The following is a 23702-nucleotide window of genomic DNA, read 5'->3' as shown; positions in this document are numbered from 1 at the left end:
TATATATATATATATATATATATATAGTGTGTATATATATATGTGTGTGTATATATATATATACACACACACATACATATAATTTATAATGTATATAGAAATTTAAAATATTTCATCTTTTAAAAAATAACTTCTTTTAAAAAAATGTAAATCTAAGGCTCTCTTCCCCCCTCCCCCCTTCCCTCCCCCCCACCCCTATGGCCTTTAGTACTCCAACCCTCTGATCAAAGAGCGGAGGGAACTAGTCAATCCACCTCTCAGCCGTTCTGGTGCTTGAGAGGAAAAAGGTGGAGATGGATAAAGAATCCCTAATAACTCTTCCCCACAGGTAGGGAGGACTCCCCTCCCCAACTTCACAGATGGCATCCTTTCCCTGCCTCCTACATTGGCAGACCAGGGCAGAGACAGGGCTTCTCTTGCAGCGGGGGGAGCGTTGGGTCACATGACGCTCTCAAAGATGACAACTTTGGCACCTCCATCCAGGACAGGGGACAGGCTGGTCAGAGCATCTGTTTCGGGCACCTTGTACTCCAGATGATGTAATCCCCAGATTGGCTGAGTGAGATGGTGCCAGCGCTGTGAAGAAGCGGAGGAAGAGAGGTGGGGATCAGACCAGACTTCAGAAATACTATTTTTTCCTCCAACTCAATTTTGCTTTCACCTCCTCCCAGCATACGAGACACACCTCATCCTTGTGATTCATTCATATCAAACCCACATTCTCTTTCTTTCCCTCTCTTTTTCAAACATACTCAGGGATTAATGTTTTCAGCCATATTGCTGATATCTTTTTATATTTAATGTCTTCCCCCCCCCATATAGTAGCCCATTATTATTTTTAAAATGCACTGTTGATAAATTTCGGGCAAGGCAATCCTACTCATCTTCTCAGAACCTGTGATGGCCCCAGATCCCTGCCAAGGTCACATGGGCTGGAGGGAAAAGACAGAATCCAGCCTGTTGTAGGGGGTCAAAGAAGGTTCTCCCCTTTCTACCCACAGAGAGAAGTGAGAAGAAAAGCATTCTTGTCAACTGAGAGATTTTCCACCCTGTCAAGAATGGGATGGATGACAGTATTGGACCCCCTCCTCCAGATCACTGCCTCCCTTTTCCTCAGTACTGAGACAGGCAATTTTGTGGGGGAAAAGGTAGGCAATATTTCAGCAGGGTAGAAATGTCTCCCCCCCACACACACACAACACTTCTGTCCATAAAACAAGTACTTAATTTACAACCATTCATTTAGTGATCATTCGAAGTTAACACTGGAAAAAAGTGACTTATGATAGCTTTTCACTTATGACCGTTACAGCATCCCCACGGTCACATGATCAAAATTCATGCGCTTGGCAACTGGCATGTATTTATCACAGTTGCCATGTCCTGGGGTCATGTGATCACCAGTTGTAACCTTCTCAGTCAGCTTCCAACAAGCCAAGTCAATGGGGGAAGCAGGATTTGCTTAACGACCGCATGATTCACTTAACAACTTCAGTGATTCGCTTAACAACTGCGGCAAAATTGGTCACAAAATAAGGCACAACTCAACTGCCTCGCTTAGCAACATAAATCTGGGGACCAACTGTGGTTGTAAGTTGAGAACTAGCTGTAAAAGATGGCCTGGAGGGCCCTCACACCTAGAAACAGCCTCAGCAGCCCAACTAACAATCTGTCTGGGCACCAAGGGACTACGCTAAGGGAGAGAAGAGATGGCTGCTACCTAGCTTCCTTGTGGTCAGCTTGGGCAAATGCTAGTGTAGGCATTGCAATGGCTGCCACATTCTCAGCTCTGGCAGGTGGGAATGCCAAGGTTGAGGGTCCTAGGCGCGGTGTCAGCACATGCCTACAATCCTGACGTTCCTAATGCTCCCATCCATATGTTTGGTGCAGATGATGGCCAGTGGGTGGCAGTAGCAAACTCTGCTTCCTGCTATTGTTTCCTGGAAGACCCTTTGAGTTAGAAAGGGTCTCCCCAGCCATGCACAGAGGTTCAGCCCCAGGACCTACATCCCACCCTTCTGTTCTTGTGATGTGGGAGAGAGCCTCACCTCAGCCAGTGTTCCCTTGGCACGGATGAATTTGTAGAGGGCAACAAGAGGGACGCATAGCATGGAAGATAGTGCAAAGCCCCAGCCAATGGCTTCTCCCCACCAGGGGTAGACGTAGCTATTGTTGTAGATCAATGGCTTGTAGTAGGCAACATTGAAGAAAAAGATACCCTGGAAAAGAGTTACCAATAGGTTAAAATATGCCAGTTCTTCCTCTTCCCCATTTGTAGCCCTAGAGCAGTTGATACTCTTCTAGTGCATCCCAGATATGACAAAGTGACCTTATACTTGCTTAACCTCTCTCTCTTTTTTTTTTGCTTCCTTTGAAGAGAAAGAACCTCTCTCTTTGGTCCTTTTTGGACATCTTAAGCCAGGGATGTCAAATTCGCTGTGTCACGTGATATGTCGCGACGTGTCGTGACTTTTTTCCCCTTGCTGGAGCTGGGCTGGGTGCGGCTTCTGCGTGACGCATCTGGCCCACAGGCCCGCAGTTTGACACCCCTGTCTTAAGCTTTCTCAGAGAAATAATATTTCTACAGCTGTCTTCCCCCAACCTTGTGCCCTCTAAGTGTGCTGAACTCCAATCCCTAGAAGTCCTAGTAAGCCTGTCAAAATAATCCACACTGTTTTGACTTCTTTATTTTGTAGGCCATGCTGCCTGCCATCATCATAGCTATTTCTACCTCAGCAGCTGCTTCTGACAGCAGCAGCATCTTTTAGAAATGAGGGAGGAACAGGATGCTGGCAGATGCTCTCTGGAGAGGCTAGTAGCGTATGCGTGCTGGGATTTTGAATGAGAATGCATCTGGATATGTAGGCCCACTTTGGTATTCTGGGGAAAGCAATGGCCCTTATACCTGATTTGCAGGGCAGCTTGCAGGCTGAGTAGGCACTGGGCGAGGATATCAAAGTTTAGGAGGTACCAAAGCTGCCATTCCTTCTGAATGGTTCTAAAAAAGCACATTTTCACATGGGTAGTTAGTGAAAGGGGCCTAGGGGCACGATATACCTTTGAGCTGGCACAGCTGTTTTGATTATTATTATTTTTAGCAAGCCAAAGGAAGGGAAAGAGCCCCAACAGATTTTTTAGTTTTAAAGGGGCATGAATGTGGTCATTAATAAAAAAAACCATGTAAAGGAATTAAGAGTGATCTTGGGAAAGATAGGAGGGAGCCATTAAGGGAAAAGGAAAGAATGAGTAATTAAACAGGGTGAGGTAGGGGTTTGGAGAAGAGATTACACAATCCTGGGACAGATGACTGGGCCCAACCCTGAGGGGCTTCAGAAAAGGTAGTAAAATAGGATCAAAGAAATGGCTCTTTCCCTAGTATCTGGGGTCAGACTAGGTAGATTCCCACTTGTTGAAAAGTGGTATATTTTAATCTTGATTTCTTTATTTATCAAATTTATGTAGCTGGCCATCTCCCCAAAAGTAACTTTGGGCAGTGCACAACTATAGTCCCGTTCACCATTTAATGGTTTTAGTTTATTTGAGGGATATATATCGTTTTCCTTCTGTATTTCTCATGATTTTATATGCTGCCCAGTGTCTTGATTTGGTGGGTCATTTGCACGTCCTAAATAAATAAATAACTGGAAGCAGAGGGGGTGGGGGGTGGGGGAAATTACAAGTAATTTTGCCTTGATTTTGTTTAGTGTATGATAGGACAGAGAGAACTTAGGACAGACTTGTAAGATTGTTATTCTACCTCACTACAATATTTTTTTTTTTTATTTTATTTTAATTCCATTTATATCCCGCCCTTCTCCGAAGACTCAGGGCGGCTTACAAGCTTAGCAGTAGCCTTCATTCTATGTATATGCCTGCTTATTAGGGCTTTCACACACACACACCCCAAGCGGCATTATTACAAAGTCAGCTTAATTGCCCCCAACAATCTGGGTCCTCATCAATATTTAATATCAATATTAAATTCCTGCCATGCCAATTTCTCAACCTGATTTACCTTGGAAGGCTCATTGGCAGCCCCTGATCCTAAGCTGGAAAGACTTTGGCTATGATTCTGGTTCTTTTTGCGGATCCTTCCCAGTTATCTTGCCCCACAGTCCAGCTGACCTAGAGATACAGCAGATTTTTCCCTACTGAATTTCTGCCTGTTACATACTTGGGCGGAGTTAGGAACTTGAACAACTTTTCTTTTTCTTTTTTCTGGGCTGGTGGAGAAAACTTGTGGATTTGAGATTTAAGGCACCAGGCTAGAAACCAGGAGACTGCGAGTTTTCAGCGTGCCTTAGGTATGAAAGCCAGCTGGGTGATTTGGGGCCAGTCACTCTCTCAGTCCAGGTTGGGCAGCAAGCTGGTCGGTTAATTCCAGTTGCAACCAATGGATCAACACTTAGCTGATCCAAAAAAGTGGGCCCTGCGCTGGTGGGGAAACTCCAAGAACTAAACAATAATGAACCAATGTCTAGCTTTTCCTCCCACTAAGAATCCTCAAGAACTCCACCCCAAAATTACCAGGCAGATGAGCGGGGTCATGACCATCCAACACCATTTCATCCAAGGAAAAGGCCGGTACCCAATCATGCAGGCAATGTCATCCATGAAACGGTCAGCCCCTGGAAAGAGACGGGAAGCAGTGAAAGAGTGAGAAGGGCTTCTAAGAATGTAAGAGGAGCTTGGCTGGATCAGACCAGAGAGGGATATCAGAAAGGCTGGGCCTGCTTCAAACATTAGTGCCTTGGATTTTGCATGATCACAGAACCTCTGGGGTGTTTAATGAATGCAGTCTCCATGCTTGCCCTACATGCAAAGCCACTCTTATGAATAATTTCTGAGGTGTGAAGAAGTATAATATCCATTCAGCTTATTTCTGACAGTGCCCGACGGGGGCTAAGCGAGGTACTAGAATCCCTGTGAGACAAGGCCAAAAGGGCCCTTAGCGTCTTTAGCTGAAGCTTTCTGCATGCCTCTACCTCACCTCAGCAGCCCAGCCAGTCTGCTCTTCCTCTCTTAGTGACTGCAGATTAAATGGGGACCTTTCAAGGACACAACTATGTCTCAGCAGCCCAGAGAGGGAGGGGAAAACACAGGCGCCCTTGACTGAGGATGACATGTAACAGAATGTCCAAAGTCCAGCCTTTCACCACATTAGTTACGTACACAAGTCCACACCTGTTTGTTTTTGTTTTTTGTCTTACTCCTGACAAAACTGAAATAACACCTTCTTTTGGCTTTGAGCACTACAGTCAGAGAGGGAACATGGCGAGGGGGCTTTTAAATGCTGCTGCGTTCTCACTTATTAGGATAAAAGAATGACATAATGGGAGGATCCTCTGCCCCTTCCAAGTTCCCATATCTGCTATGAGTGGAATCTAAACTGTATTACTATTGTCAGCTCCAAGCTGGAAAGTGATAATTAAAAATGAGGTGTGTGTGTCATGCTGGGTAGGGTTTGCCTCCCTGCTGGAGCATGTACTGACAGGGTGAAGGGGAAAAAAACCACCCTTTAATTACTCTTTGGCCATGCGAGGGAGGGTGAGTGGGACGGGGATCTCAGATGCTAAGCAAGGCCATGCTTGATTGCTATTTGGAGGGGACATCTGAGAACTGCTGGTTAGACTGAGTAGAAAAATCTCAGAAAAAGGCAACAGCATATTACTTTTCTAATGTTGCAAGAAAATTCCAGGGATTTATTCCCAAAAGTCCTGTTCGACTTAAGGGGGTCTTTTGCTTAAAGTTAGGGATGCGGTGGCTCAGTGAGTTAGGACGCTGAGCTTGTCGATCAGAAGGTCGGCAGCTTGGCGGGTCGAATCCCGAGTGCCGCGTAACAGAGTGAGCGCCTGTTACTCGTCCCAGCTTCTGCCAACCTAGCAGTTCGAAAGCATGTAAAAATGCAAGTAGAAAAATAGGGACCGCTACGGTGGGAAGGTAACAGCGTTCCGTGCCCCTTTGGCGTCTAGTCATGCCGGCCACATGACCACGGAGACGTCCTCGGACAAGCGCTGGCTCTTCGGCTTTGAAACGGAGATGAGCACCGGCCCCTAGAGTTGGAAACGACTAGCACACATGTGCGGGGGAACCTTTACCTTTTACTTAAAGTTAAAGCAGGCATGTAAAACCCGCGATGTCACGTGACCTCGCACAACATATTGCGATTTTTTACTCATTGCCGGCAATGGGGAGGGCGCGGTTTTGACGTGATGCATCCGACCCGCAGGGCAGCAGTTTGACATGCCTGAGCTAAAGGGTCTGAGCAACTGATCACAAGGCAGATTTGTTCCTAGATTTTCCTATCTCAGACTGCAAACATGCATGTATGAATGGTGATAATGCAATTCTCTGTTTTTTCTTAAATTTCTCCAGGGTAGAATAATCTGGCGGACTACTTTTTCACATGAATTTCTCTACAATAAAGAAGAATATTTGTAGCTGAGGGTTGAAATGAGGGGTCCTTGGTGCTCTCTGGGCTTGTCAAGAAAACAACCAAGCTCAGAAAGCACCAAGTTGTTTTTTTCTCCATATGGGAATATGGAGAAATTTTCCAATTCCCCCATGCATCACTAGAAATTTAAAATGGCAAATCCAGGACTGTTTTGTCACATCACATGCCCTTAAAGTAATCTATGCTTAGTGACCTTGTCCCACAGGCCTGCTAATGAGATGCATTACTCAGCTATACAATCTGTATGGTAGTTCCAGATTGTTGTGAGGTTTAAAGGCCTTTGGTGTCTCTTCAGCAGGCAGTGTAGAAAAACTGAGGCACCTGTAATAGAAATGGGCATTTGGGTTGACACAGTTATTTCATATGGACACCTGAAGCCGAATAAGCCAGAGCAACATTCAAGGCCATGAGAGAAAGTATCTCAAGACACATGGAACTTGGACTAAGGTGTTTCCAAACTGGATCCAGTGCTCATAAACCAGATGGGTCCCATCCCATAGCCCAGCGCTCATAACCATCAAGGACAAGAGAAATTGTAACCAACTTTTAAAAAGACATTATGGAGTGTTAACTCTCTCTCTTTGTGTGTGTGTGCGTGTGTGTTTGTGCATGCACACACACCTGCTGCTGGTGGTGCCATTGCCTGCGGCCCAGTCAAGGCAGCATGTGCAGGGCCAAGCTAAAAACCTTTCACTCCTGCAAAGAAGATCTCTGATTGCCTTCTCCTTTGCCCTTTCCACATAAATCAAGGCAGGTAGAGGGAAGCTCTTATCATTTACCTCTTTGTTACTTACATTCTACTCATACCTACATTAAGGAAAGTGTAGGGCTGCCAAAAAAAGCAGTTCAGGCTGTTAGCAAGGTGAATGCCCTGGAGACTACTAGGGCCAGGCAAGGAGCCAGGATCCTTTTCATCTCTGCCCTACTATTTGGTGATGTATAGATAAGAGTAAGATGATAGCAGCAGCCCAATCGGTCGTGCAAGTTAAAACACCACACTGAATTGGAGTGGAGGAATAATTTTTTGGTCCCTGCAATGCCAATTTTCAATGCAAGGAATCAGGTCCCAGTGGGCGGAACTCCTCTGTCTTTGATCATCTTCTTTTAACTTGTAAAGGACAATGAAATCTGATGTGTGATTTAGACCTCCAAATATGTGATTTAGATCTCCAAATCATACTTTTGCCTGTCACCCAGGTCCTAAACTCACCCTATCCACTCTTTTCATGGGGAGGATAGGGAGGAGAGCTCAGTCCATATAGCCCTTTTTCCTTTAACCATGATCTCATCCTACTTTAAATGTGAAAAAGGCAAGCCAGTGTGATGTGGGAGAGCCATAAGGTTCCAGAGCAAGATGGCTGCTTTTAAGTCTCCTCTTTAATTCTACTGATTATTCACTAAGCAACTTCTGAGCTGCTCACATTAACTAAATGGCACCCACTAGAAGCACTAGAGATAGGTTGTGCTTCTTGGCTACGAGCCAATACCCCTAGATTAGAACAGAGTCTTAAAACTTTCAGGAAGGATTAACCCAAGCACCTTTCTTGCTAAAACATAAACATGGGACTGCCTGTTTTACAATATGTTGCCTGTCTGCAAGCATATGTTCAGTTACTAAATGTTATACAGTAAATGATTCACCCTCAGAAGCAGGTTAAATGTCAATTTATTCCATTTGTGCTTTTGAGAATTAGAAACTTTTTTTTTGTCTTGCTTGCTCTACTGATTTGTGCCAAGCGGCTAACATGCTGGTTGATCTGTATCTAGTGTCAACATTTGGGGCAAAACTCCTCTTGTTTTGCCAGCTTTGTTTCAGGTGATTCCTTAATCTGCATGCAACTCTCTCTTACCATAAACCCAGGCGACGACCACGCACTCCCAGAAGGCCTGCCATAGTAGTGTTGTGCCACTTGCTGAATAGTAATCGAAGAGCTGGAAGACATACATGCCCCCCTAGGAGAGGGGCTGGCTGTGAGACAGCAGGATGCAACAGGGCATTTTCAAAATGGCCTCCCTTGCCCGGCTCTAGGCTCCTCCTCTTTCCTACTTAGGACACCTCCATAAAATTAGTTCCCCTAACCCAGGTTGGCCATATCACAAAACAATTGCTAAGCACAGCACCTTTTTTTCACAAACCTGCTTTATCGAACCCACTTCTGCTGCATGAGAAAGAAAAGAAAAGAAAAAAAAGGAAAGGAAAGAAAGAAAGAAAGAAAGAAAGAAAGAAAGAAAGAAAGAAAGAAAGAAAGAAAGAAAGAGAAAAAGAGAGAGAGAAGGAAGGGAAAATGGGAGGTTCCTTCCCACAAAGGGTAGAGCTGACAAAGCCACTTCCCACACTCTTCACTGGAGTGAAAGACAAGGAGTACATGGCAACTCCTAAACCGTGCTCTTTTGCCTCGTTAAGCAGGTTATTACGGAAGGCAGTGGCTTAAAAATCTGGGAGCTTTACTTCCTGAGTAGGCAGCAGCACCTGGTGGATGGGGAATCTACGGTATGCAGAGCGAGGCTCAGTGAAGGCGTAGATGGGAGACCATTAGAGAACCCCATGGTTGTGAAAACCAAATCCAGAAGAACAGAAAACACTTTAATAACTGAGTTTAAACATTCTTGGGACAAACACATGTCCATCATCTGATAAAAATTTAAAATAATAATAACGGCAATAATGCTAATAATATAATGCACAAGTTAAAAAGAAAATAAAACCCCAAAATATTCAAAGGGCAGACTCGACGGACCACGAGGTCTTTTCCTGCCTCTATGCTTTTTCTATAATGAGTCAAGCTGAGCGTAAAGAAGAGTTGACTTTCCTTCTGCCCTCTTCCCAGGAGGCAGGAAAAAGATTAGAAGAAAAAGGACCAGCAGTTCTGAAGGTCTCAAGAAGGTTGGGACAGCAGGGAAGGGAAGGTTGAGCAAAGTTGGTGAGCTTAGCACTGAAGGATTCCTCAAACTTCTTGGCAGCATTACCATAAAATGGAAGAGTTAAGAACTTTTCATCAAACGTAAACCAACATATATACCTTCTCTATAAGCCAACCCACAGCACGGCAATTCCTAACAAATAGCTGGAGGAATAACCCAAAAATGTATGACGGTTCCTGAGAACGCCATGAGTAGAAAGGAAAGAGGGAGGCCTGACCGGACCGCAAAAGGCTTTCTCATTCTGCTGGCCAAAATGGAGAGGTCCTGTAGGGAAAGTTAGGAGCATTTCAAGTCTTCTAATCCAAATCCTTCTTACTGTCTGGACACACATTCAAAACAGCAGAAAGAGGCTTGTCCCAATACGGATGGAACTTTTTTTTTTTTTAAATCCCATTTATATCCCGCCCTTCTCCGAAGACTCAGGGTGGCTTACAATTTAAGCACAAACCAATGTGCTTAGCAATACCCTTCATTCTATGTATATGCCTGCTTATTAGGGCTTTCGCCCCCCCCCCCAAGCGGCATTTTTACAAAGTCAGCTTAATTGCCCCCAACAATCTGGGTCCTCATTTTACCTACCTCGGAAGGATGGAAGGCTGAGTCAACCTTGAGCCTGGTGGGATGCGAACCTGCACTAATTGCAGGCAGCTGGTGTTACTTAAGGAGGCATTAGACCACTGCTCCACCAAGGCTCTTCCCCTACCACAAACATTCACATCCTTCTTTGCCAAAGGGCATGACCCTTCCCCATCTTTGCAACAGGAGTGCTGTGCCCGAAGCAGAAGGGGAAAGAGAGAGGAGAGTGTCTGTGTATGGATAGTGAGTGGCATGTAGAGCCGAGTAACTGGGGATTAGCCATAGGAAGAACTATCACCTGGAAATTCTAGTACGTTAAATACCCAAATGAGATAAAGTAGGCACAAGGTCACTCTTATTAAAAACAGCCCTTTCTGCTTGAGATTCCACATTATCAGAAACACTGCAAGAGATGAGTTGCCCCTCCCCAGATTACAACTGGAGATAACATTTCACAGCATGTTCTCGGTCAGCTCTCAGGAGGGAGGGCAGGTATTCTCCAGCCAGGGAAGAGCAGGAGCTCGGTTCAGATTGTCTCTCTGTGACCCCCCTCTCTGCTTCCTCCACCAATCAGGGATTGGTTCAGGCACTTTCTAGGCCATGGCAAGGCTTCAGGGATTTCCTTACACCTGTCAGCTGCTGCAAAGCAGGCTGCTGCATCTGGGAATCCCAACAAGCCTTTTCCTCCTTCTTCGGGATGATGTCACTGCTCAAATACTGGCAGAGAGAGAGAGAGGCGTTTCAGTAAGGGCAGAGAGGTCTCCCTGCCCTACAAACACAACAGTTGTGGCATTCACCCTGATTAATGAACTTTTCAAGGCACACTTCAGCCTCAGTCATGTGCTGTGATTACAGTTGCAGTCCTCTGATAAATGAATTTCTGGTTGGAAATCACCCAGTAAAGGCCCTTATCTAAACAGAGGAGGCCCTGCCCCAATCGTCTCCTTTCACACAAGGCACCCAATTGCATCTGCCTCAAACTGTAAGTTCCCCATCAGTCTTAAATCACTGCTTCTTGCTGGTTGGTTTAATGAATACCAGTTCTGCAATTAAAAACTGATATAGGTTTATTAGTGGTAGGCAAATGAAAAATAACGTGAGGCATATAGTTGATGTGTTGGAATTTTTGGAAAGGAACAACCAGATCCCTGCGGCGCTAATTTTTTTAGATGCTGAAAAAGCTTTTGATCAATTGAATTGGCAATTTTTGATGAAAGTTTTAGATAAAATGAATTTTGGGGATAAATTTTTGCAACCAATTAGGGCATTATATCAAAAACAAACAGCTCGAATAATAGTTAACAATAGTTTGTCAGAAGTATGTAATATTGAGAAGGGTACAAGGCAAGGGTGCCCGCTATCGCCTTTGTTATTTGTGTTAACATTGGAGATATTATTGGTAAAAATACGAAATTCGGAAAGAATTAAGGGTATACAGATTAGAGATCAGGACTATAGATTGGGAGCGTTTGCAGACGATCTGGTTGTTACAGTGACCCAGCCGGAGAGCTCTGTTGTGGACCTGATGGAGATAATAATGCAATATGGGAAGGTTTCTGGATTTAAAGTTAATGTACAAAAAACTAAAATCTTGGCCAAAAATATGACAGCATCGCAAAAGGCCCTTTTAGAAGGGTTAACTGGATTTGAGATTGTCAAAAGGGTCAAATATTTGGGGGTGCTTTTGTCGCCCTCTAATACATGAAAAATTATGGGGAAAAATCCAAAAAGAAATGGAGAGTTGGGAAAAATTGCAATTGTCTTTGTTGGGACGAATCGCAGCAGTAAAAATGAATGTCCTGCCTAAATTCTTATTTTTATTTCAAATGATACCGGTTCTTAAGAAAGATTCTAATTTGGAGGAATGGCAGAGAGGTATCAATAAATTTGTTTGGGCAGGGAAAAGGCCACGAGTTAAACTTAAGATTATGCAGGATACTCGTGAAAGAGGTGGTCTTAAAATGCCTAATCTTAAATTATATTATGAAGCTGCTGCGTTAGTAGGTATAAGTGATTGGATTAATTTGACACAAGAGAGATTATTAAATCTTGAGGGCCACGACTTGTTGTTTGGTTGGCATGCATATTTGTTGTATGATAAGAAGGTAGATAATGTGTTTAGAGTGCATATTTTAAGACAGGCATTGCTGAGAGTTTGGAAGAAGTACAGACATAAGTTAGACTGTAAGATACCATTGTGGGCAATTCCAAAACACGCAATAGAAAATATACATGCTGGTTTTAAACATGATGTGACTACGTACAAGGAGATTCTAAGCTTGGAAAGAAATGTCTGGTGTTTGAAACCATATAGTCTCTTGCGAGATGAGAAGATTGTTCAGAATTGGTTTCAATATACTCAGCTACGGGCCAGGTGGAAAGAAGATCAGAAAAATGGTTTTACAATGACTGATGAAAATCTGATAAAGCAAATCAGAAATCAGGGTCCAGCACATATTAAACGGATATATCTTGCATTGATAGAGATTGACTCAGAAACAGAACTTGTTAAGGATTGTATGATAAAATGGGCCCAAAATATTCAAGAAGTTATTACAATGGACACGTGGGAAAAGATTTGGGTGAGGAACGTAAAATTTACACAAGCTCAAAATCTAAGAGAGAACTTTTATAAAATGTTTTATAGATGGCATTTAGATCCTAAAAAGCTTGCAAGTATGTATCCGAATTATCAACCAAAATGTTGGAGGTGTGGTGATGAAGATGCAACATATTTTCATGTATGGTGGACTTGTAAAAAGGTTAAGGCCTTCTGGATAAAAATTTGGTGGAATATGCAGAAGATTTTCAAGCAAAGGATAAAGTTTTGTCCGCAACTCTTCTTGTTGGGAATAATCACAGATGCTACGGTTGTGGACACTAAGTTGATGTTGAATTTAATTACGGCAGCAAGACTTTTAATAGGTCAGTATTGGAAGAAAGAGGAACTGCCGACCATAGAAGAATGGACTTTAAAGGTTTCCGACCTGGCAGAGATGGCAAAGATTTCGGCTTATTTGAAAGATCACTCGCAAGAATGTTATATTATGGAATGGAGAAAATGGATTGAGTATATCCAGAACAAATATAGGGTTAAGAAGTTTCATGTAGCATTTGAATAAGTCTTCCTTCTTTTTTTCTTTCTTTATTTCTTTCTTTTTTCTCTCTCTCTCTATATATATTTAATATCATTAAGGTTTGTATTATCCTATACAAGCTAGAGAGTGATGGATTTTAGAGTTTATGGTTGTTAGTATATGGTTGTTTATGATTGTTTTTTTTTCTATACCTTGTATTTAGCTCTGGGAAGTGGGGGGGGAGGGGGGGAGGGGTAGGGAGGGAGGGAGAGGGGAGGGGGAGGGGGGACTGTTAAAGATAAACTGTATGTTAAAACTTTTCAATAAAAAAAAAACAAAAAAAACTGATATAGCATATTCTTTGGATACTAGCCGTTCTCCCCCCCCCCGCCCATCAAACAGTTCCCCCCTCCCCCGTCAGGACAAGAGGGGAAGTACAATTATGACATCGCAGCCTCAGGCCAATCAATGCTGTGTAGAACCTGCTCCTATATCTACTTCACTGAAGAGTTTCTCTGAGCTTGGTGCTGAAAAGAGACAGTAAGTCCAGCAGTCACTACTCTGTGGATGCTTTAAAGGGAGGACATCTGATTAATGCAAACTCAACGGTCAGGACGCAAAGGGAGCACATTACAAAGAAGCCCTTAGTAAAAAAGAGGAACAGGTAAATGGCATAAAGCTCCAGAATCTAGGATGGGAATCTATAAAAGAGAAATTGTAGGATTTTATTTGGAACAGAGATGGGAAATCTAAGGCCTCCAAACACTGCTGCCAGCAGCCTGCTCTGCTAATGAAGTTGTAACCCTATTCCTGATCTTGGGTGCTTCAGTAGGTATTGTGCCAAATAGAATCAGAAATATTGGTCTACACTATATAAGTGGGAGCTCCCTGAATACAAAAACACAACATGTCAAATAGAGTTTAATCTTAATCCAGAGAGAAGGATATAACTATCTCAACTGCCACTTGAAACAATACAGGTCATCCTCATTTAGTGACCACAGTAATTTAGGGACTGGTAATCTGGTTGTTAAGCAAAGCAGTCACTCAGTGAAACTGCAACTGTGCTTACAATCAATCTTACTTCAGTTTTCCTTTGCTTTGAGACCTGTGAAGGTCATAAATGAGGGGATTGATTGTGTAAAGTTATTTTTTCATCACTGTCATAGCTGCAAATGGTTGCTCAATGAGACAGTCATAATGAGAACTAATTGTAAGTTACCAAGTCTTTTCAAATAAGTTTCCATTGGCAATTACACCTCTTATGAATGCTTTGTTTTCCTCTATCTGTATTCTTCTGCTTTTGCCGTATATAAATAGTTTCACATTATGTAACTATTATCGGGTGTACTTGCCAATTTCATGAAGTGTAAGTAACAGTGAATAATTTACAATTATCCCTGTTACCAGGATTAAAGGAAAGGTCTTTAGGATCACAGCATTCATTTCATAGAAAACCTTTCTCTCTTTTCCCAAAAGTTAACAATGAAATCCTATGTGTTTGAGTAAGCACATAGTCTGAGAAGTCTGAGACTTCTCATGCTAACAGATGAATGTGCATGGCATTGCAGCCTACACTTTGATGAATGCCTGATGCTTGGGAAACCCGTACATTTATACATGTTACAGTTTTGCAAGAAACAGGCAGCAAAAAATACTAGCTATGCTAAATCTAAGCCGTTACATCAGCAGGATCTGAAGTTTTATAAGGAGAATTGCAGCTGATTTACTAGCAGGTGAAAACATGAATGTCTAGATTGGAACTGACTAATCCAAAGGACTAAAGCTTAATATATGTTGCCTGCATATAGTGGAATATGAAGCATGCTAATTTGTGCTTTTGTTTTAAGCCTGTGTTTTAAGAGCAGATTCTCTCTGCCCACAATGAAAAGATTGACATTATTTCTCAGTTGGCTTTTTATTGTAGTTCTAGAAGTAAGGATGGAGGATAGAGATAATCTGCTGTTTTTTAAGCAGTCTGAACAATGCTGGGACAGTACATTTGGTGTGCCATGAAGGACAGCATTGTGATCCACCACACAAATCCCTCTTACCAAACCCACAAGCATGACTTTCCCATTCATTACAATATTTATGTAGGAATTGTCAACCTGGGGTTAATCCTGTCTCAGAAGGAGATCTGAATCTACTGCCTTGGTTGGTCACCTCTAGAATGTCCCAAACCTCTCTCTCTCTTTGGCTTGTTCAGACCTGTTCAGCTCTCCTCTTCACCTGCCTTCCTCTCATTCCCTCCCCTTCCGTTCCTCTAAGGGTGCTTCAGTGGTGGTCCTACCTCAGTCACCATGGACAGCTCAATGAAGAAGCAGATGACACAGCAGATGGCCACGGTGACCTCTCTCTGGAATCGGAAGCCGTGGGCGGATGGGAAGAAGTCCAGGATCCCAGTTATAAAGCCTTCAACGCCCACAAACTGGTGTGGAAGGGGAAGAGAAGCAAAGCATTGGAGACTGGAGAACTCCCATGCGAAGATGTTGAAGGCAGGATAATGAATCTCCCACCATTCTCAGTATTGTATTGACTACTCATTCGCTTCCAGCTTTCTGCCCTTCCCCCTTAAACTCTCACCTGGCTGTCTAAACCCAGAAGCAGCAGCATGAAGAAAAAGAGGGCAGCCCAGAGAGGGGCGACTGGCATCAGAGTGACAGCTCTTGGATAGGCAATAAAAGCCAGCCCAGGTCCTGCAGAGGAGGGAAAAAAAAAGAGGAACAAAATGAGGTTATCTTAACACAGAGACGCTCCTGCTTCAGGGAAGAAGGAACAGCTTCTCTGGATTTCCAGTTCGGTTAAAGAGTAATTAATCAAATGGTCACTTATTACTTTTTTTCTAGCCAGCTTTTCCCCTATCCCGAAAGGCATGGTGCTGTCTGAAATAGAATGTCCCAAAACGCTTAGCAACATATACTTCCTTTATTTTGTAAACTCGTACTTTCAAAGGCAGCAGATTTTTATTTTATTTTTGCATTGGGACAGAACGCTGAGACAGTCTCAAGATTTCATTTAGTATCTCAAGAGCTGTTTCGGATGGATTGGAATACAATTTTGCTTTGAATGAACGCCAAGACTCTTTCATTCTGGCGACACCACACCGCTAATAGGAAAACCTCACCAATGTACACACATGCAACCCTATGTATACCCTGTTCAGTGCTACAAATCTGATTCTCAATTGTGTGCGTAAAGTGACACGTCATGCCTTTGCAGTAGTCTGGAAATACCAGATGCACAGGGCTAGTTCTGATTATGCCGATCATCTTCTTGATAGGGTGGGAAGGAATGATAAAAATTGAGCATATCAAACAATTCAGGTACAGCAGCTGCAGGAGAAGGTGTGGTTGTAGGTGTAATTTTAAGAATCAAGGCAACTAAACTACGTTCTGCACCTGACAATGAATGCATTTATTTCCTCCTAAAATTGTACTTCTCCCAGAATTGGAGGACAGCCAAGCATCTCATCCAACCTGCTTTACCATCCCTGAATTCAGGAGCACTCACCAGATTCTGCCACTTTGGAGATATCAACTCCCTGTTCTGCAGCCATGAAGCCTAGGATGGAGAAGACTACAAAACCAGAGAAGAAGCTGGTCCCACTATTGATCAGTGCCAGAATGATGGCATCTCTGCAGGGGACAAAAAGCAAAGGATGGCAACTGTGAAAGAGTGATCTGACCAAAGTGAGTTTGTTGCGGTTATCCCTCAGCATAAAACATACCAAGTGCAGCTTCCTAGCTGATCAGAAATCGATACAATAGGCAAGTGTTGGCCAACATGCTCCCTAGGTCGCATTTGACATTCAGGGTAAGAGAGGCAGGTGCACTGCCCAATCTTACAGAATCTTGCAGAGTGAAATCAGACATAAACATGTTTCATCCTGCATAGGACTGGGCTCTAACGAAACAGCAGCAAGATATGGTGGCCTGTTTGCTGTGCGCACCCACCCATTGTTAGAAAAGAGCTTGTGCTGAGCTGTGGAAGGAAGCAAGAGCACCAGAGATGTTTTCACTGTGGAGGTGAAAGCAGGGCAAAGCGGGAGGAAGCTTAGTTGTTGTTTTGCAGGATGAGCAAGCTTACAAGACAGGCTGTGCCTTGGAGCCCAGCAGAAGCAGCAGCTGAAGGGAAGCCTGGGGGGGGGGCATTTCACATTCCATGCATGCATCTTAAGAGACAGATTCAAGGAGACGTTATGGACTAGCAGCAGGACAATTTGGGCAGGGGAGGCCACAAAGCTTTCTGAAGAAGCAATAGGAAGCCGAGCCCAGAAAGAGGAGAAGGGAAAGCAACTTCCAAGCAAAGCAGCTCTCCACCTTTTTTCTCAACGACCCCCATGACCCCCAGGAGCCTTGGTGGAGCAGTGGGCTAATGCCTCCTTAAGTAACACCAGCTGCCTGCAATTAGTGCAGGTTCGCATCCTACCAGGCTCAAGGTTGACTCAGCCTTCCATCCTTCCGAGGTAGGTAAAATGAGGACCCAGATTGTTGGGGGCAATTAAGCTGACTTTGTAATAATGCCGCTTGGGGGGGGCGAAAGCCCTAATAAGCAGGCATATACATAGAATGAAGGCTACTGCTAAGCTTGTAAGCCGCCCTGAGTCTTTGGAGAAGGGCGGGAAATAAATGGAATTAAAATAAAATTAAAAAAATAAAATGATCTTGGGGTGGAAGGAATATCCCCAATATTATTAAAAATAAACTTTTATTGTCAAAGTACAACATGTGTACATTGAGGCTTGCTATTTCTCTTTGGTGCCATCTCCTTATATATTTGATGAACTTTGTATGTACAGTAAACAAGTGAAGCAATTCTTAAATCAAGACATATCATGAGATGTTGTTCTTCTTTAAATAGATCTCTTCCATCACACTTTTCCCTTAACAATGCAAGTTTTAAACCCCAGTGCATTCAATGTGATTTATCCCCAGACAAATAAATATGTATAGGGCAATAGCTTAGTTTTTCCAAGATGTACAGCATATGGCAGCCTTTGAAAAGTAGCTGCTAAAGAAACGTCCTCCTATACTGTAGTGTTTGACTTAGTCAGCAGTATGATATAATCGGCGAGTGCCCTTAAACAGTTCCAGGCAGAATCAGGTCCATACTGTCTTTCTGCTGTAGCGTATTAAGAGATTTCAAGATTCCCCTGGAATCCCAGATTTCCAGCTATTCTTTTCCAACACTGCTAAAAAGACACACCCTTATGCTAATGTGTATGAAAAGTTTCCATGAGAAAAAAAAAGTACGTCAGTGTCCTGCAAACATCAGATACTCTGGGACTTCAGCTTCCAATAAGTAACAAATTATATGTTTTACCGAAAAGAATTCTTTAAAAAATGTTTTTTTTTCCTTCTAGAGTTACAAGTTCCAATTGTTGCGCATGATCTCAGTGTCACCGGTATGTAGTGCTGTGTAGGATTGGACTTTAGAGCTGGCTAGAAGAGCAACAATGGCATTGTGAGAGATTGTGGTTCCCCAGCTAATGAGACAGGTATCCTGCAGTTTCTGCTTTCCCTAGATGCCTGCTTTTCAGGCCACAGTTCACAAACACAACTCATCTCCTAGGAATAAAATCTCTTAGGATCTCCTTGACATCCCCCAGAAATAGGGATAACTGTGGAACCAGTAAAGTTATTATTAGAAATTAAGATCCCCAGACTGATGAGATGACCGAAAAAGGCACCCTACAATATTTCGCCTCTGCTTTCCCGAAATTGGAGCCCCTCATCCAGATATGTTGGACCATAAACCCCATCGATGCAGGACAGTCTATTGTTGGCAATACATGGGGCCGTTCACTGGGTTCAGTGTGTATGTGGTGTAGAGAGAAATTCTTTATCTTTTAAGATAGACCTGAATGTAACAAGGGCAGAGTGAAAAGAAAAAACAACAACAACATTGCTTTTCCCGACTCTGCCTTGCCCTGCTTTTCCTGCTTATCATTCATCTGCAGACTGGAAAAATCACCAGGCTTAGTCCTGGCAACCCAGCAGAACACAATAAGAAAGAGAACCTGGCTTTTTCCTAGCCAACAACTTTTGGAAATGCAGCAATCCGCTGGCATCCTTTTTACTGTTTGGCCAGAGCCTCACAGCTGCCACTGTGTGAACACCCAGCTTTGCGGCCATCATGGTTCATCAGGCAAATCTCCTATCAGACTGAAGCGATGCACAGAGCTTTGCCTGTTGAGTGTCTTCCTGCCATGCAGGTATTTTAAAAAGACAGAATCCCTGCCAGGGCGAGAAAGAGGGAGACGGTGGCGATTCTACAAGGCATAGCCTCCTCTTCCTATGCTGTGCCTGCTTGCCATGCCCCCTTATGGTGATGTAGGAAATGGGGTCTCACTTATAACAATTGTTGTTGAATCGGTTATAGCTGCCCAGGGCAGTGAGTGCCCCCAGTCCTATGGCATAGGAGAAAAAGATTTGGGTCCCAGCATCAATCCACACCTGAGAGGGAAGAAGAAAAAAAAAGAGAGAGAAAGATTGAAATACGATGGGCCAGAACTCAAGAGTCTTTCCTCCGTCCCTTCATATACAACTGCCAACTTTTCAACCGCCCCTTGCACTCTGGCCAGCCACTCACTGCTGCCATTAACAAGGGGTGTAGTTTATATCTATGTGGTGAAGAGCTTTAGCTACTGCTGGTAGCAAGTCCTTTAAAATAGGGGTCCCCAACCTGGGCAACTTTAAGACCTGTGGACTTCAACTCCCAGAATTCCCCAGCCAGAATTCTAGGAGTTGAAGTTCACAGGTCTTAAAGTTGCCAAGGTTGGGGACCCCTGCTTTAACTAATAAAAACCCAGTTCACTGAAGCTGAACCCTTTGCAGAATTGCACTGAGACTTTGCAGCTGAAATCTTGACAATTTATATTTCGTCCCTATTCACTTTTTTGCTTGTTTTCTATTTCACAGTTGTAGTGCTTCTCCTCTGTGTGTTTGTGTGTTGTTAATTCCTAATGATACTGTAGTACAAAAGCTGGCTAACCGGTTGGCAGGTGTGTATTAAACCTTTCCCTCCCATATGCCTCTCACTTACTTGAGGGGAAGCCAGTTTGGACCAGTCGGGTTTGAGATAGTAAATTATCCCATCCTGAGCTCCAGGCAGCATCACCCCTCGAATAAACAGTATAATGAGCACCACGTAAGGGAATGTAGCAGTGAAGTAGACAATCTATGTTGGGGGGGAAAAAGAGCAAGAATTAAGCTTTTATGGGAAATGGTTTATTTTGTTGCTTTCTATTCAGTTTAGAAGGCCAAAGTAGGAGGCAATTTGTCATCTCACTGATTAACTCTCCCAAAAAGGGCAAAATCAATTTTTAAAGAGTTTGCATAAAATGTTAAACTGAAATAACAGCAGTTACGAATTGAATTATCAAACTTAAAACATTAATTTAAAACCAGTAGCAGCCAAAATTGTTTTGCAGCCCAGCCCAGCACTTAAGCACACACAGGCGGCAACACAGAATTTTCAACTTTCTTAAAAAGAAGCAGTGAGGAAGACTAATCAATTTCCCTTGTGGACTTTTAGTAGCCTCTGGTTGAAAACTGTTCATGTCCCTGCCCCTTTGCTGTGCGCGTGCTTGTCATGTCACTATTAAACAAAACTTCCTCTTGCTTATGCCAGGAATTGCTTCATGTGCATGCCTGCTTTTCACTGTAAAAGATATGAGGCCAGGGGAAAAAAATTGAGAGTATCAGTTTTTTAAGAAACTAAGTGACCAATAGCACATTCTCTGCAAAGCTAGGTCTTCCTTTCACTTTGGACAGAACTTTTTTTTTTTAACTTTGCAGGCATAGGAGGCGTTTAATGGGTCAGGGGAGTGGCTTTCTACTCTATGGTGTGGAAAGCCTTGGCGCTCCTCTAAAGTTTATTACAGAATTCCCATTGAAGAGACATCTGACCTGCTCCTTGGACCATTGCTGTGGATTTTCCCACACTAGAGTGCATCCCAAGGGAGCATTCAATGTGTTCTAAGGTGTGCGCTTCTCCTTTTAGCTAAGCAAACTTCCTGGCCAATCTCTTCTGGGAACCGTGCCCTGTGCTTACAATATTCCCCCAATTCCTTTGAATACAGGTTTATGTAAAATACGTTCTAAGATGTAGAAAAAATCGGAATGTCTTCCCTCTTTGCTACTTTAGAAAAAAAATAGTGACTAAAGGAAATTACATAGAATTAGCACAAACTTTTGAAATTAGTGGCACCAGCTTGGTTTTTTTTTCATCAAGCACCACTATTCTTATGGCACACACAGGCCTGCACCAGTTAGCCCATTTACTGATACCTCTTGGAAAGTTTGAGTAGGAGACAGTGCACGGATGGAGAAAGCAATGTCAGCTCTTCCGTTATCAGAAGGAGGTAACTGGCAGGGAATCTAGATGTCTTGAAAGGACATTCGGAGAAGGAGAAAGGCTCTTATGGGAAGTTCTGACTCAGATACTCTAATGATCTGGACTGCCTCTGGATGTCATGCTCCATAATTTAACTCAGAGGCAGTCAAACTATAGACTGCCTAGCTCAGTGATGGCGAACCTTTTAGAGACCGAGTGCCCAAACTGCAACCCAAAACCAACTTATGTATCGTCGGGTGCCGGGTGGGTGTGGCCCATTGGGTGGGTGTGGCTGCGGTGGTAACAGTAGACTGGGTGGGAATTAAAAAGTTCAATCAATCAATTCCAACTTTGCGAGATCTTTTTTTTCCCCACGAGAAGTTGAAATTAATTGATTGATTGAACCTTTTTTTTTTTGCACACAGCGGTGGAGGCCTAAAGCGAAAAGGTTTTATAAAACCCAACTGAAGGGCTAGGACAGGGGCGACAGCACGCGTTCCCACAGAGAGGGCTCTGCGTGCCACCTGTGGCACACATGCCATAGGTTCGCCACCACGGGCCTAGTTCATTTGTGAAGCCTCACAAGACATCATAACCAAAGTACTGACTTTCCATGGCCCAAATATTTTGTCTGCAAAAGATGCAAAGCTATTGGCAGGGTTTAATCCACCTTGTTTGCATCTTCCTTCCACCCACCTGAAAAAAATAAGGAAAAAGGGGCCAAACATTTTTACTCCCCCTCTCCACCCAAAAAGTCACAAATCATACTGGATATAATCCAGGCAACTCTGGGAATCTAAAAGTAATAAACTTTTAAAAATATATACCCTAAGCAGAGAAATGCTGCTTACTGCTGATTTAGGAAGAAGCATTGACAATCTGGCTCAGGTGCAAATTATTTTGGATGGGTAAATACAGGTAGTCCCGTTTAAGAATATGTTTCATTCCCCGAGTATCTCCTTAAGTTTATCTAAACTGGAATAGTATTATTGTACAACAGTAATGTGCAATGAACCATTGTGTATTTAACTTCCACCAGTGTGTGTTTAACTTGAATTTTCTAACAGTAGGCTCCATTCTTAAGGATGGGTCATCCTTAAACCAGGGTGTTCTTAACATGGGGACTTGCTGTACACATAGGTTATAAGAAATATCATGTTTGTATGTATATATGTTACTTCTTTCTTTAATTAGCATCAGGGTCTCCAAAACACTTGCTGGGTATCTCTCCAAGAGATATGCTCATGGGGGGGGCAGCAAGGAGCAGAAGACAAAGGATAAAGAATCAGCAGCTGACTCATCTCCTGCAGCATCAGAAAATTTAAAGCTACAGATATGTTCTCAGAGATGCTGACCTGTAGGTCCTTAACATTTATGAGCTCAGAGGCAGAGGTCTACTGAACCACTGAGTGATATCAAGATTATAAGGCAACCTCTGTTGTCAATGGAAAGAATATACAGATATTGAGACTGTATATAAGATAAAAGCTACAAGGAGCTGAACTTAATTTTAATTGTATTCGATGATATAAAAAGACCCATGAATGGAGGAGGCTTGTCCCTGAAAAAGTATTCAGGCACGACTTCAAGAACCGTCTTCCAACACGTATCGTGAGAAATATTTAAGAGCTTTTGGCTGTCTCTGGAAGCTTTCCCGTTTTTCCTAAGGGACCTTCTGGGCTTGTGCAGCCAGAAGGGGAAGAATGCTAATCTGGACAGGCAGCCTAGCTGACCTTCAGCACTGCTTTCCCCACTAAGGCCACAGGAACTCCAAGCGTGGCCAGCTGTGAGAGGCCGCACCACGTGTCAGTGCCTGTCTGCTGAGGCCTGAGGGCTGTGGTTCCTCAACTCCAGTGGATGTCTGGTGAAAATGCCAGCCTTTTTTAGGCGTGGAACTTGCTGACAAGTGGGATTTTAGATGCACTGGCTATGCGTTGGAAAAAAGAGAAGTAGGCATTAGGTATCTGGGTGGGCAGAACATATGACTCAGAGAGAAATTTTGATGTGCGCAAAGGAAGGCCCCTATTTACATTCAGAAATAATAGATTGTGGGCCATACTGTTCGTGTCTAAGAATTGAATTCATTCCTTGGCTGCATTTGTATTTGGAGAATCAGGAATGGCAGACCTGATAATATAGAGGCCTCTGTCTCCCCTGCAATCCAGGAGAATTGCTTCTAGTCAGAGAACACACTATTGACAAACTAACTAGACAAGGCAATTTTATATATCCAACCACTATACATTTTCTCCAGATTTGGAGAACAAATTCAAGGCATGGATCTGTTTAATTTTAAGAAGTCAAAACACAAGGCTGATGTCTCGGCTGTGGTG

At 43.2% G+C, this 23702-nt stretch overlaps 1 protein-coding gene across 2 annotated transcripts in view; it reads right to left on the bottom strand.

Moving 5' to 3' along the window:
* Positions 1 to 205: 205 nt before the first annotated feature.
* Positions 206 to 23702, bottom strand: part of SLC6A8 (solute carrier family 6 member 8) — a 34949-nt gene continuing 11452 nt past the window's right edge. For both annotated transcript variants that reach the window (XM_081315781.1, XM_081315782.1), the window contains exons 6-14: positions 20077 to 20211; positions 19384 to 19487; positions 16543 to 16667; positions 15616 to 15728; positions 15323 to 15460; positions 8305 to 8407; positions 4528 to 4628; positions 2049 to 2219; positions 206 to 576 (exon numbers count right to left, since the gene is read on the bottom strand). In XM_081315781.1, the coding sequence (XP_081171907.1) occupies positions 439 to 576; positions 2049 to 2219; positions 4528 to 4628; positions 8305 to 8407; positions 15323 to 15460; positions 15616 to 15728; positions 16543 to 16667; positions 19384 to 19487; positions 20077 to 20211 (1128 nt within the window). In that variant the 3' untranslated portion in view covers positions 206 to 438. The remainder of the gene's footprint in view (positions 577 to 2048; positions 2220 to 4527; positions 4629 to 8304; positions 8408 to 15322; positions 15461 to 15615; positions 15729 to 16542; positions 16668 to 19383; positions 19488 to 20076; positions 20212 to 23702) is intronic.

This window comes from Vipera berus (assembly GCF_964194415.1).
Source record: "Vipera berus genome assembly, chromosome: 2".
In the NCBI taxonomy this organism is placed as follows: domain Eukaryota; kingdom Metazoa; phylum Chordata; class Lepidosauria; order Squamata; family Viperidae; genus Vipera; species Vipera berus.
The sequence above is the reverse complement of the archived record's forward strand: the minus strand, read 5'-3'. Positions and strand labels throughout refer to the sequence as shown.